The sequence below is a fragment of the Hydra viridissima genome, unplaced genomic scaffold (genome assembly GCF_058129835.1).
Source record: "Hydra viridissima isolate aposymbiotic clone 2 unplaced genomic scaffold, HvirCarnegie_v1 scaffold_4, whole genome shotgun sequence".
In the NCBI taxonomy this organism is placed as follows: domain Eukaryota; kingdom Metazoa; phylum Cnidaria; class Hydrozoa; order Anthoathecata; family Hydridae; genus Hydra; species Hydra viridissima.
This window is the reverse complement of record NW_028324303.1, coordinates 5933037-5946722: the sequence shown is the minus strand read 5'-3', so window position 1 is coordinate 5946722 and position 13686 is coordinate 5933037. Positions and strand designations below refer to the sequence as shown.

At 30.2% G+C, this 13686-nt stretch overlaps 2 protein-coding genes across 2 annotated transcripts; both read right to left on the bottom strand.

Moving 5' to 3' along the window:
* Positions 1-338: 338 nt before the first annotated feature.
* LOC145182760 (uncharacterized) lies at positions 339-9786 on the bottom strand. The gene is made up of 9 exons (XM_090084120.1): positions 9195-9786; positions 4996-6242; positions 4589-4650; positions 4199-4280; positions 3349-3480; positions 1400-3271; positions 1077-1242; positions 769-841; positions 339-535 (listed from the first exon to the last, which is right to left on the bottom strand). Exons 1-9 carry the CDS (start codon positions 9328-9330, stop codon positions 394-396), a joined length of 3912 nt encoding a protein of 1303 aa, XP_089940246.1. The 5' UTR covers positions 9331-9786; the 3' UTR covers positions 339-393.
* A 2315-nt stretch (positions 9787-12101) lies between these two features.
* On the bottom strand, positions 12102-12884 carry LOC149889559 (uncharacterized). The gene has a single exon (XM_090083965.1). The coding sequence runs from the start codon at positions 12882-12884 to the stop codon at positions 12102-12104; it is 783 nt and encodes a 260-aa protein (XP_089940091.1).
* Positions 12885-13686: the final 802 nt, after the last annotated feature.

Genomic DNA, 13686 nt, shown 5'->3' with positions numbered 1-13686 from the left:
AGAATTTGTTGGTGCTGTACTATCGGAGGCTATTCTTCGTTTTATAATACTTTTCGTACGTGAATCCATTACGGTAAACCCCAATTTACTTTGATTTCGTTGTGCGCTCAACAAAGTCGGTCTGCGAAAGACCTCAAAGTATTTTATTTCTGCAGCAAAATATTACCGTTTATTGGACTCATACGTCTTAGGAAATAAAATTCTGTTATCAGTAAATTTCCAAAAAAAAATTTCGCCTATTGTAACGCAAGTTGTGAAGATCAAGTGATAAATGTGTAAAATAATTCATGGATGTTGAAAAAAAAATAATATGGCTTTAAAATAGATTAGACATTAAATCACAACTTTTAATATTTCACGTTGAAATTATGTGGTTGAAAAGTAAAGAGACATTCACAGATGTTGCAATTTACGAAAAGTTTTTTCGGCCAGAATCGCTTTAGCAATTCTAGATGATTTAGCGGTGACAAAAAGCTTGTCACCGTTAGAAGTCATAATCCAGGTGAATTCATCGTTTACGTGAGGAGGGAGCTTTCTAAAAATAAACCCATTTTTCATTTGTCAAATTAATTGATGCTACAAATATTTCAAACAGCTTAAGAACTTTGCACAGCTCAACTGTGAGATTAAATAGAAAAAAACTATAAAAGAACTAAGAATGCATGCTTCTAAAATTACGATAATTCGTGATCTTAAACACACGTATTGAGATTCTTAATTTTTTTTTAATTTTCAGCATGAAGATAGATATAGAACAAAAGCACTTACACAAATGAAACACCAGGGTGTGCTTCAGAAATAAACTGTAACACCGAATGAGGAGCCTTATTATAAACCAAATCTAAAAAGAAACTTATAATTTAAAATTCAAACAATACTTTAAAAAATTTTATGGTTCTTAAAAACCTTTATAAAGGGAGTTTATCAATTCCATTTTACAAAGTTGTATTTTTACTATTGCTTTAGTCTAAAATCTGAAGATTCTACAAAAAACCCCGGGGAAAACAGTTCTACACATTTTTCTTAATATGTCTTATTGGAAACTGTAAATTTCGTTTTAATTTTCAAGAATCTACCTATTACGCTCTTCATAATTGGAAAGAACACCCGCCAAACTTCTTCCAAGTTTCCATCATTATCTAAGTAAACCGCACCAACAATAGCTTCGTAGATGTTCGCCAATTCTTTGGGTACTTCTATAAAACGATTTTTGTGGAAAACCACAAAAGCGTTAAATGTTTCCTAAAAGAGTTGTTTTCGCTCATTGAGAAAAAGTCTGCACTTTTTCTTATGTAAATATCAACCATGTGTTACTGTTGATAGATCGGTAAATACAATGCTGGGCATTCAATTCCCGTGTCGACTATTAATACATAAACAAAAACAACAAAATAAATACTTCATTATGAACAGCCCCTTTCTTTCGCTTCTCTTCGTATACATCCAACCACTCGACTATCTTTCGCGATAGCACATGGGAGTTGAAAATCATGTGCTTATGTAACTCTATGTCAGTGGCAAACACTGAGAACGTGTAAGTGTTGACTATTGCAGAGCGGATAAGACTAAGATTTCCACTTTTGTAAGTGTTCGACTCCTCGTTTCTGCGAAATAATTCTCTTGTCACTAATACGTCAAGTATGGCGTCACCAATTAATTCCAATCTCTCGTTGCTACCGATGCTGATGGCAGCGTCAATGTTAAATTCATTCTTGTTTACATACAATTGAAATTCATCTGGATAAGAATGGTGCAAACATGCATTGAAATAGAGCATCGGGTCCTTAAATTTATACCCCAATTTTAATTCCAGTGATTTTAATGTTTGAATTTTATTTTTTAACAACTCACATTCTAGTGAAAAATTAATTCTGGGATAACCGTTTCTTTGTAACGCCGGCAGCTCGGTGATGCTAATACCAAAATAATTAAAAACTTCGTAAAGTAAATCTTCAGATACATTTAAAAAACAAGCACCAATAAAAGCTTCAACAGCATCAGCAAATAGTTTTTCTTTCATGTTTTTCAAATCGCATTTGTTTGCCTTTTGAGTCTTCATCGAAAATACACTTGCAGGCTCGAATACTTCATGCATTATTAGCTCATCAATATGCCTGGAAGTGGCCAGTTCAGACAGATATTTATTTGACAGAATCGTATTTCTATAATGAACTAATACGGCTGTTTTTACGTTGGGAAATGCTAAATACAACTCCATGCTCACAATGTACTTTATCACTGAATCCCCTAAAAACTCCAGCACTTCATTGTTAACATCTAGAGTAGTATTTGCAGCAGTTAATGACTGTAAAAAAAGTCTGTGCTTTATCAAAAAGTCTTGCATGTGATTTTCACAACTGACATCATTGCTATTTAAAATACTCCTGTTTAATGCAGAGTTAGAAGTGGTACTGTAAGTGGTATTCAGCATATTATTGTGCATGCTTTTCTCGATTTGAGTTGAAGGTTGGTAAGAGAAGCATTGCTTTTTTGAGAAAACATTGATTGACTTTTGAATGCAAAAAATATTCACATTTAACTTGATGCTATATATAACCGATAGCATAAGACAAAAGTATTGCAACAAACTGAAACTGAGGTACTGCACTGGAATTAGCAATGAAAAAGGCAAATATATAATGGTTCGTTTTTTTGTGCTTTTTTTGTAATTCTTACTTCTCAGGGCATTAAAGTTTGGTTTGTAGTAGTTCAAAGGTATCATGGGCTCATTTTCTTCAATGAAAAAGTTATACCTTTTATAAAAATATTCTTTGTAAGTGACTGCTTTTGTAGGATCAGGAAAAGGATCCGAAGCTAGAACAACTTTTTTACAATTAGTATGACTTGCCAAATGGAACAAAGAATTTAATGGGAGATGGCTTTGCACAAAAAGAGTATCATGGAATTTATTGTATAGTTCCTTTATTTTCAGATTTTCATCTTCAATATCGTTAAAAAAAACATCCTTTTTATCAAGTGTTCTATTGCTTAAAATACTTGCTTTTAATTCAGATAGATTATTATAAGCTTCGATTGTTTGTTGCATTTTGTTAAAGTCAATTTCAAATACACCATTTTCTGTCTTTAATAAAACACATATGTAATAGTCACATCCTATCTCCATCTTAGTGATCTTTAAAACATCACAATACACAAGAAACATGAAATTTTGAATTAAACTCATTTCGCTTTTTTTCATGTTGCACTCAAAACTATGTTTCACTTGCACTCTAACTGATTGATAGTTGTCAAAAAGAACAATTGGAGAAATCTAAAAGAGAATTAGAAAATGCTTCACAATTCAAACATTTTATAACAAATCATTCAGCAATAGGCTTTACTACTCACAAAAGGTAATGGTGATTTGACACACAGTCCAATTAAAGACGATGATTCGACTGTTGATGATTCAGAAAAACAAATAGAGTATACATAAATATGTTGCTTATCACCTATATTTAGATTTTCTTGATTGCATACCTAATAAAAAAATAACAATAAAAGAAAAAAATGTGTTTAATTTATTACAGAAATCATTAAATTCAGTACAGCAATCATAACAAAGTCACAATTTTCCTTTAAGCAGAACCTCAAAGATTCTATATACTAATTTAAATTCACATTCTGCTTTATTTTATTGTACTAATTAGTTCCTAGAGTTACCACATACTTCTTAGTTCTAGTGCTCAACATTGTGAGGAGAAAGAATCATTTTTTTTTAAAAAAACTCTTGTTTCATAAAAAAATCTAAACCTGCTTTATACAAATTTGTCTAAAAAAACAACCCTTGATATATCATCCACTTTCTGCAAATGACTTAGCAGTAAGTAATTCTTTTTATCCCAAAGTCAAAATCATTAGTTGTTGTGAGCAGTTACAATTATGATAGTGAAAAGTTAGTGCCATGTAGACACAAGACTTATTTTCTGAAATTAAAATTATTTCTGAAAATTGGTCTTAAACATTTTTAACTCTTTTTAAACTATAACATTTAAAAAAGCATTTATAAAGAATTTTAATGCATTTTTTAAAAAGTATAAAAAAGTTTTAAAGTTAAATTTTTAAAAATTTCCAAATTAAAAAACTGAACTTTTGCTAACTTTGCTAATTAAAATTTTTTTTTTTTCAACTACTTTATTCAAGCAGATCTCAAACCAGCTATATATTACACAACTAAACTGAGTCCACCAAAATTTACCTCAAAATCACTTTTAGTCATTGTTTGAAGTACTTTTTCAGGGAGAATCTCAACATCACACTTGATATTTGACTTCTTCAGACTAAAACATTCATAATAAAAAATTTCAAAAAATGAACTTGTATACATTTAATGGACCTTCCTATATGACAGACAAATTTACTTAACATTTTAAAATAAAATTATATAATCTAATATTTTTGAAAATATTTTTTAATAAAAAATTAATAGGAAAATCAAGTTAAAAACATAGAATAGCAAAATTGTTTAGTTATTGGAGTTTTACCAAAAAAAACATAATTAGAAAAACTTGGGTAATTTAAACTGTTAAGTTTTAATTAGATTTTAAGCTTTTATCTTAAAAATTTGTTAAGTTGACTGTTTACTTACTGCTTATTTGTAGCAATGTTATCCATCTTGCTTATGAGCAAATCATCAATTTTTTCATATAACTAAAATTAAATACTGAGAATTGTATTGAGAAAAAAAAAAGAAAATATGAAAGAAATGTAAAACAAACTGAAAATATCAAAGACAACAAAAATAAAAAAATTTTTTTAAAGCAATTAAATAAGTTTTAATGAATTTTTATTTTAACAAAAATGTTCTCTAAACTTTTGATTGATCTCTGTTTTTATAGTTTTTGTCTTAATGTTTCAATTGTTATGCAAGGATTCCAAACCAATATTTTGATTGGACTGGTTACAAAAAACTCAACAACTATGAGAAACAAATAGAAAAATTGGACCACTTGTAAGACACTCAGTATACAAAATGAGTATAAAACATATAAATACCTCTAACTTTTGATTGCCACTAGACAACAGAGAAACTTGTTCAGCTTCTATGGCTTTCTGCTTAAGTTGAATCCATTCTATGTAACAGTTTACTGGATAATACAATATCAAATGTTTGCATTCAAATGGAGAAATGTTTAAAAAAACTTCTTTAAATGTAACTATGGCAACAAGAGACTTTGACTCGCAGTTTACTTTTGATTGCAATAAACAGGAGATTAAAACTATGTCAAAACAAAACTGAAATCTTTCAAAAAAACTTAGAATGATTTTGTACAGCATAATGGCTTCTTTGTGTGTTTCTGTAACAAACACAAACCTTTCTGTGGAATTATAGCCATTTCTTTTTTTTTGTTTATCAAGCTTGCATACATTCTCAAAAAGCATTTGCGCAATATATTTCCAAAACACAAAAACTTTATCATACTCTACAAATAATGAAGAGATTGCCAAACTATCAAACTCAACTGTTACTTCTGCCTTTTCATTTAATAAATAGTCAGTTTGACCTGTTTTTTGTACTTTGTCAGCCAATATGCTGTGTCCTTTACCAGCTCTTTCTACCCTGTCTGATAAAATTACTTCAAAGTTTAAGGCTTCTTTTTCTCTTGAAGTCTTCTCACAAATATTAGGTGGCATGTCAGAGGTTTCAGTTAAGCCTTTACATGGTAATCTTTTAATTTCTGCTAAAGATATTGTATCACAACTTAAATCAAAATGATAGTGTGCACATGCATTTCTAATGCTGTTACCAGTGTTGGTAAGTACAGCCAAGTCATTTCTCAAGCTTTCATTTTCACTATACAAACATTCCAAAAGTCTATTCTCTAATCTAAGTGAAACTGAAGAACAAACCGTAGAGGTTGTAACTACTTCATAAAAATTATCACATTTACAGATATTTCTTGTGACAACTTTTACTGGAGAACCCAAATAATTGCTTATTATGCAATTGGTCCAAAATCCCCATACATCAAGTGGAAAAATATCTTCTAAACATGTTAGAGTCCAAAGCTTCTCACAAACCTCTGTAAAGACGTAGATTGGTAAATTATATGTAGGTGATGAACAAAAAGATTTTAAATCAAGAAGGCAACTATCATTTAAACAAACACTGAAGATAATAATATCATAGTGGGTGTCCATAGGCCCAGAAGCATTATGAAATTCATCTAACTTGTGATTTAACATAGTGCATTTAACATCAGGACAGGTAAGTCTCTCATAAATGTAAAGAGTATCCAATGCTGAAAAAGAAAAGAACCAGATTTTGTAACCCCTAAAAAATGGAGATATTTGTTAACATTATGTTTTGAAATTTACAAATAAATAAAAATTACCATAGACCCAAAATTTACCAGAAAATGTTAAAACAAATATTAAGTTTAGTATTAAACATATCTCTTTCAAAAATACTCCCCATTGCTTGAATTGTTCTAGGTTAACATAATCCAATTTTCAAAATGTTATTCAGGAGTTTTTTTTAGTATAATGTTGGATTAGTTTTATTGCTATAATGACTTATTATTTAAAAATGACACCTTGGGAGAAATTAAAGTCTTAGAAACAGTAACAAGATTAAAGGTAAGCAGGGTATCTCATAAAAGTAATATGGCTATTTTAACAACATTGCTATGCAAATTTGCATATGGATAAACTATTTTTGTCTCATAAAATCACATAGTATTATCCATACCATTAGAGATTAACCACATTGTTAAACTAAAATAACAATGTGGTTAAACAAATTGTCTCATAAACAGTAAAGATTTTTGACAAAATTAGAAAATGTGGCAATTATTATGGGATTTCCTTATTAAATCAACAACATCAAGCAAGCAGCTGTTATTCTAAAATCGGGTTTATTACTCATCTGTTGCAGCATAAAATTTTTATTTCCTTATGGTGCATGTAGCTTTGGTTAAATTTGTTGAACTGATGGCAACCGTCAATGACAGATTGCTTTGTCAGCAGAAACTTTTCCAAGATCGATACAATCAATTGGAAAACCTACGCCATTTTGAATTGAGTTGCACCAATTTCCTCAACAACAGATAGAACTTTTGATCCAAGAATACCAAGTTTTTCTCAAAAGATCTACTTTCAGAAATCATTCTTTGTCACATATTTTGATTTTAATAGGACTGAAGTACTTGGTATGTGGAAATGACTGAAGAAGTTTAGCCAAATCATTTGGTGGTAGTATAGCTTCTGTTGGTCATTGTGTGAAGCTATTTGTGGAGACTGTTTGTGATAGTAAGAATAGATGGATTATCTTTCCAACTGAAGAAACAGCATTAGACAAATTAATTGACCAATTCTTCAAAATTGCACAACTTCCAAACTGTATTGCAGTCATTGATGGTTCATTGATTTGAAGAAAGAAGCCATGTTTGAATGAATACTTGATATAAACTAACAAAAAAAGTCTTAATTGAGCTGAAGTATTATTGCAGTATAAAATTCATGAGTTGTGCAACTTCTACTATATATTTATTCATATATAACAGTTAAATTACAAAAAAATTTCTTACAGCTCTATTGAAAAAAGAAATAAAAATTTAAGCAAAACTTTTATTTATTTGTTTTGATTTGTTTGTTTTTTAACTGCTACTTTTGCATCAAGCTTGTATTTCTATACCTCACCATTAACTATGTTTCATTTTATACTATCCAAGAGAATTATCCACAATTATATTCATAAATCATCTGTTTCTTATCAACTTTCCTCAATATTTTGAATGTATTTGCACATTTTTATTTTGTTATAGTTTTAAAATCAATACAAATATTTTAATCCAGAAAGTTAGATTAAAATTATACAGAAAATACACATTTTACTTAAAATTTAATAAATTATGATTTTTGATGGACTTGGCAAGCTTTTTTTAGACAAAATTTGTTACTTTTTGGAATTAGGGTACATGATGATAGTTCTAGCACTGCTGTTGAATAGCATCACATTTATCATAATTACCTGCTTGATACTTATTTTTTCAAGTTGACCAAAATTATTGTAAATCGCAAAAATATTTAACTACTTAAAACTTATATTTGAGCGTTTTCTTATTTTAAAATCAACTTTAACATTATGTTTATAGGAATTATAAATATGCATAAACTGAACAAATTATACACACATGTAAATTATACTGATGGTCTAAATTACATTTATCAATGTGTAAGTACATATTTTTTGTATCTACCTTTAAAACTTGTAAAAAAAAAACTTCAATAAATTTGTATAAAGATTTTTTGCCTAAAATGCTTACACAAAATTATATAACCAGCTGGAATAAAAAAATAAACGCTGGAAAAAAAAAAAATATATATATATATATATATATATATATATATATATATATATATATATATATATATATATATATATATATATGTATGTATATTACAAAGATTTGAGGGTTTAGAAGAGTTTTAAGTAAACCTTGTTAAAAATATTTAAAAATAAAAAAAAATTTCCAAACTTAAAGAAGATTTTCAAAGTTTTATTTAGATATCCTGCTGGATTCAAACAAAAATATGGTGTTAGAAGAAATTTGGCATCATGAAAATATCTTTTGAATATACAACAATAAAATAGGGCCACTCCATATCAAACTGACCAAGTTTTTACAAGGTCCCACATGGATCATCTCAGACAAATACAGTTTTTTCTTCATTTTTAAAAAAAGTTGCATAACTTTTTTTAAAAGAATTTAGCCTGACTTCATGTATATCTATTTTAATTTATATTTTGGTTTTTAGCATTTTGAAATCAGGTTTTTATGAATGAGCTCTCAAAATCACAAAAATCATTTAGCAAGGAGAATTTATCATTTAGCAAGGAAAATCTATTATTTAGCAAGGAAAATCTATCATTTAGCAAGGAGAATTTCAAATTTATGAAAAGTATTAATAGTTTGTAAATATAATTTAACCAAGTTTAATGAAATTTTTAAGACTGAAATCAAATTTATTTAAATAAATATTTTTATATCAATAAACTAAATTTATGGAGCATTTACCATAGAAATAATTCAGTAATATTATTTAAGAAATTGAATATATATATTTACAGATATTAAACTGTAAAGCCTGTTGAGATTAATTAGCAATATAGGTATCCTATTGTGAGATTATACAGCAATTAAATCAACATTTGTCTAACCTTTTTTTACTGTACATTCTAACTAACTTACTTTCATTAGCCATATGGTTGCAATGCAGAACCAACACTTTATAATCACTGCCAAAAGATTTTAATAATGTGTGCATTAGATATGTCATTTTTTCTTTACCAAAAATCAAATAAACATAATGCTTTTTATCTGCCATCTTTAGTTGTTGCCTGTGTCTATGTGGATGTTATGTTTGTGTCTTTTCAATAGGTTATTCATACCCTTGAAATAATATATTAGGGTGGTCCTAGTTTTCAAACAAGTATTTCTACACGTCAAATAAACCAAACGTTTTTTCTAAAAACTGAACAAGATCTTTTAGAACTCCATGAAAGCATATGAATTTATTAGAAGGAATATACCCGGGAAATTCCATTTCATAATATCAATTTCGCGTTAAAAATTTAACGGGCACCTCAAGTAATGTGAAAATGAGTAGGGTCAGATCCACACCAACTGTAATCAACTTTAAACGTTGGTTTTCATAATTTAACAGAAATTTTTTAACAAGTTGTTATATGTTTTTTATATTTGTATTTTACGTATGAACAACGTGGCTATGCATTTCCATTTGAATAAAACGAAACCGCAATACATTCTTACATTTATGAATACAGCAGATTTATTCCGTCCGCGCTTAAAAATACTTTTTTTTTAAGTAGCAGCAATTAGTGGGTTCTCAAGCATGCTTAGCAAACTTGAAATTATTAGATAAAACATGAATAATTTTTAAGTTAATGAAACTGCTCATCATTATAGTATAAATGTAGTATTTTGTAATGAACTGAAAATATGAGATGCCGTACTTATCATATGTCCAAATGAACCATCTATTTATATCTTCTAACCAAAAAATAAAAATCAATATTTTATCTAAAATGGCATGACAAAAAAATAACACGAAAACTGGTAGATGAAAACAAAGACTTCAGTATACAGATAGTCAAACACGCGATGCTATTACTACTATTGAAAGCCGGTTCTGGCGCATTGATACTTTCCCATACTTAAGGGTGATAGCTTTGATGCGATGTGTTACCTTTTATTTAAAAATGTGTGTTATTTCTAAGATGTGTAAAGAAGTAAAAAAATAATCATTTGTGTACCCGGGTTCTGGCGCATTGCTACTTTTTTTGCATAATAATGTCGATTTTCCGGCAGATTGATATTTTTTTTATAATGTGTTCACATTATGAAAAAGGTGTTTGTCTTATTGTTTGTGCATGTAGTTGTTTTGGTTCTTCTTCAAATGCATTTTTTAAAATGGGTAAGGTATTTAATTTTTTGCGATTATCATTGTGGAATTGTGTAGCAATTCTGTGTAATTCCGGGTCAAAAGTGGGATTAATTATTTGCTGTAGTTCACTGTAACAAAATTCCTCATATTCATCTTGTTCTGTAATACTCATTGACATTTTTTTATAACAAGAAAAAAAGTTTTTTCTTTGTATAATTTACAAAATTAAATTTAAAAAAGGAATGCTTGAGAAAGGTGAGTTTGGTCCGAGCAATAATCCGGCTCCAACAGATTGATAACCTTTTCCATTTTTAACAAAGAGTCCTTCACCAATAGTAGGTTTTACCCAAGGTCTTAAAAAGATTCCTGATCCTGCAGCAGTCATTTTCATTCCATTTCCATTCTTTTTCAAGTAAACGATTCCTCTTCCAGCAATTTTATCAATCATAGCAGAACCAGCAGAAGATCCTACACCTGCTAACAATCCTGTGGCTGGAGCAGGAACTACTCTTGTTGCAAGAGTGCTGCCTAACATACCTAATAACGGTAAAAGAGCTCCGATAAATCCGCCTTCAATGGTTGAGTTGTATGATAATTGTTTTCTGCTCAGTTTGAGTGTGACTCCTTTACCAGCTTCATACGCTTTTTTAATTTTGTTCAATTGCGCATTAGTGATAGCGAGAACATGTTCGCCTTCTAGATCTGAATGAGATAGTCTTATATTGACATCAGTCTTTTCTTGGATCGCTTTTTTTATTTTGTCAGATTGACTTTGTGAAATGTTTATTTTTACTTTTTGGTAGCTCATTTTTAAAATAAAAGAAAAAAATTATCGCTGAACTGCGCTGCTCGTAAAAAGGTCTTGGAGCACAGAGGTTATTCTTTCTCTAACGTGAAATCTAAGGATAATGTCTTCACCTCTAAAGTCGATCAAGTTACCGTTTTGATCTACAATTCTTGTTTCCATTCTTGAAATTCTACCCACCATGATAGGTAAGTATATCAAGTGGAAAGGCTTTTCGCTAATTTTGTAGCCTGGAGGAGAGTCAGGATGAAAAGAGTAAATGTCAGATGTTCTTTTTCCGTTATCATAAGATGATCCAATAACATCGTTTGTGATTCTGATGATGGTTACATCGTCTATTCTCGAAAGTGATTCAGACTCGTAATAGTCAATATAACTTGTGACTTTATTTGGATCTGTCGGATCTTCCTTTTTCTCTATATAGGTATATTCTGCTTTATTAAATCCAAGAACAGTGGCTAAACTGTTATTCACGTTAAAATCCACCCAATATTTTGTTGTAGATCCAGGTTTTCCAAATTTCAGTGTAGATCTTAAAGTGGTTAGGTTTGCACCGATAACAACACCATCCGCTCTATACAAGTTTCCAACTTGTTTTTTCATTTCATTCTGAAGATAATCATTAATCTCGCTAATTTCATACGCTCCTTCTTCGATGTAAATGGTGTAGCTGTTTGAACCGGCGTTGGGACTGTATCTGAAAACATTATTTGTAGAATTGATGTTGGTGTAACTGTGAACAGTGTCAAAACCAACAAGAGCCATTTCATACTTTTTATTAGGCTCGAATTCGATGGGGTTGTCAAACTCAGTTTGGATGACGCTGTTTCTTACGGTTGGAGTTTCTTTTTTTGCTTTTGCAAGGAGATAAAATCCGCTCATCTTTTTATATAGAGTTGGGAAAATAAAAATTGTCAAATCCGCTTCGATATTTTCCACAATCCTTTTTTGAGGATAAGTCAATGACGGCAAATCCGTGAGGTTGAGACCAGCAATATTTACAAAACTTTTTAAACTCTTCTATTTTCATATCGCTTGAAACATGATCTTGGTAAATGTGGTTAATGTTTTTCGAGTCTTGAGGAAACAAGCAAATGAAATTAGCGTTTTCTCGAATGGTTTGTCTAGGTAGCATAAAATAGTTTTGAGCGAGGTAAAAGCAGTCAACGTTAGAATGTCTTCCTCGGATATAGTATTTTTCGCACTTGTTTTGTTTAGTCAATTGCAAATCGTCAAAGATCATTAAATTGTTTTTAGCAGCGTTAAGATCTTCTGGTTCAGGCACATCGTCAGCTGTTTCGAAAAATTGACATTCCATATCCTCTGTGTTATTCCATTTTTTTGAAATTTCATCAATAACACATTCAGGACTCACGTTTAATTGTTCAATTTTGCTTTGAATGTTAAACAAATCAAGAATAACCTCTTTCGGTAATTTCTTCTCGAACGAGTTTTTTAATATTTTATATTCCGGCTGAAAAAGAGATTTTCCAAACACTTGTAAATGATTATAGTCTAACCATCCAGGTCTTAAAAGTAAATTGAGCAGCAGCGTCGTTTTACCACAACCTGATTTCCCAATAATGATTCCACGTATACTTCTAGGCAAAAGTTTGTTGTTTTTCCTTTTGCTTTTATTTACATTCCATGACAAATCAATCACTTCCATTTTTTATTATGTTGAATATAAAAAATGTATTGCGTTAAATGTAAAAGAATAACAGAAACGAACAACTTGCATCATGCTATAAGCAAAAGCAATAGAAATATGCTTAAAGGAACTTGCGTCATCTGTGGAATAACCAAAAACAAGTTTGTTTCTGCGCATGCGCTTAGCGGAGGAGACTTGGTGGAATCGATCAACAAACTCTCAAACAAAATCAAACTTCCATGGGCAAAGTTTCCAGGAGAAATGCACGTTCCAGGTATGAACTTTGCGGGGCCTGGAACCAATTTAGATAAAAGACTCACTTCCACAGACATGTATCAAGATTGGAGCAAACCGGTGGATAGAGTAGACAATGCTGCATATCACCACGATTTAGCTTACAAGTATTTTAACGACAAGCAAAACAGAAATTTAGCAGATCGAATGATGCTTGAAGAAATGAACTCTATAAAAAATCCCACTCAGAAAGAAATAAACGAACGAAAAATCATCGAACCCATCATCAAAGCCAAAGCCAAATTCGGATTAGGTGTTAAAAAAATCACAGATTTTTCCACGGATTCGCAATCGAATATAAAAAAAAACCACCGGAGAACCTGAAATGGACTGATCAACTTGCAAACGAGCTTCATAAACCAGTAATACATCATTTCAGAAGAAGAAAAGTGTTTGTGAATGACATTGATGAAATATGGGCTGTAGATTTGGTTGACATGCAGTCGTTTTCAAAATTCAACAACGGAATTAAATACTTGCTCATGGTTATTGATGTGTTTTCAAAGTATGGATGGATTGTTCCGTT

Coding starts and splice junctions, on each gene's coding strand:
- LOC149889559 (XM_090083965.1), bottom strand. CDS start 12,884: ATGGAAGTGATTGATTTGTCATGGAATGTAAATAAAAGCAAAAGGAAA.
- LOC145182760 (XM_090084120.1), bottom strand. CDS start 9,330: ATGGCAGATAAAAAGCATTATGTTTATTTGATTTTTGGTAAAGAAAAA. Junction 3,272..3,348: donor TCAAATCACCATTACCTTTT/GTGAGTAGTAAA, acceptor ATTCTCTTTTAG/ATTTCTCCAATTGTTCTTTT. Junction 536..768: donor CACCCTGGTGTTTCATTTGT/GTAAGTGCTTTT, acceptor GTTTATTTTTAG/AAAGCTCCCTCCTCACGTAA.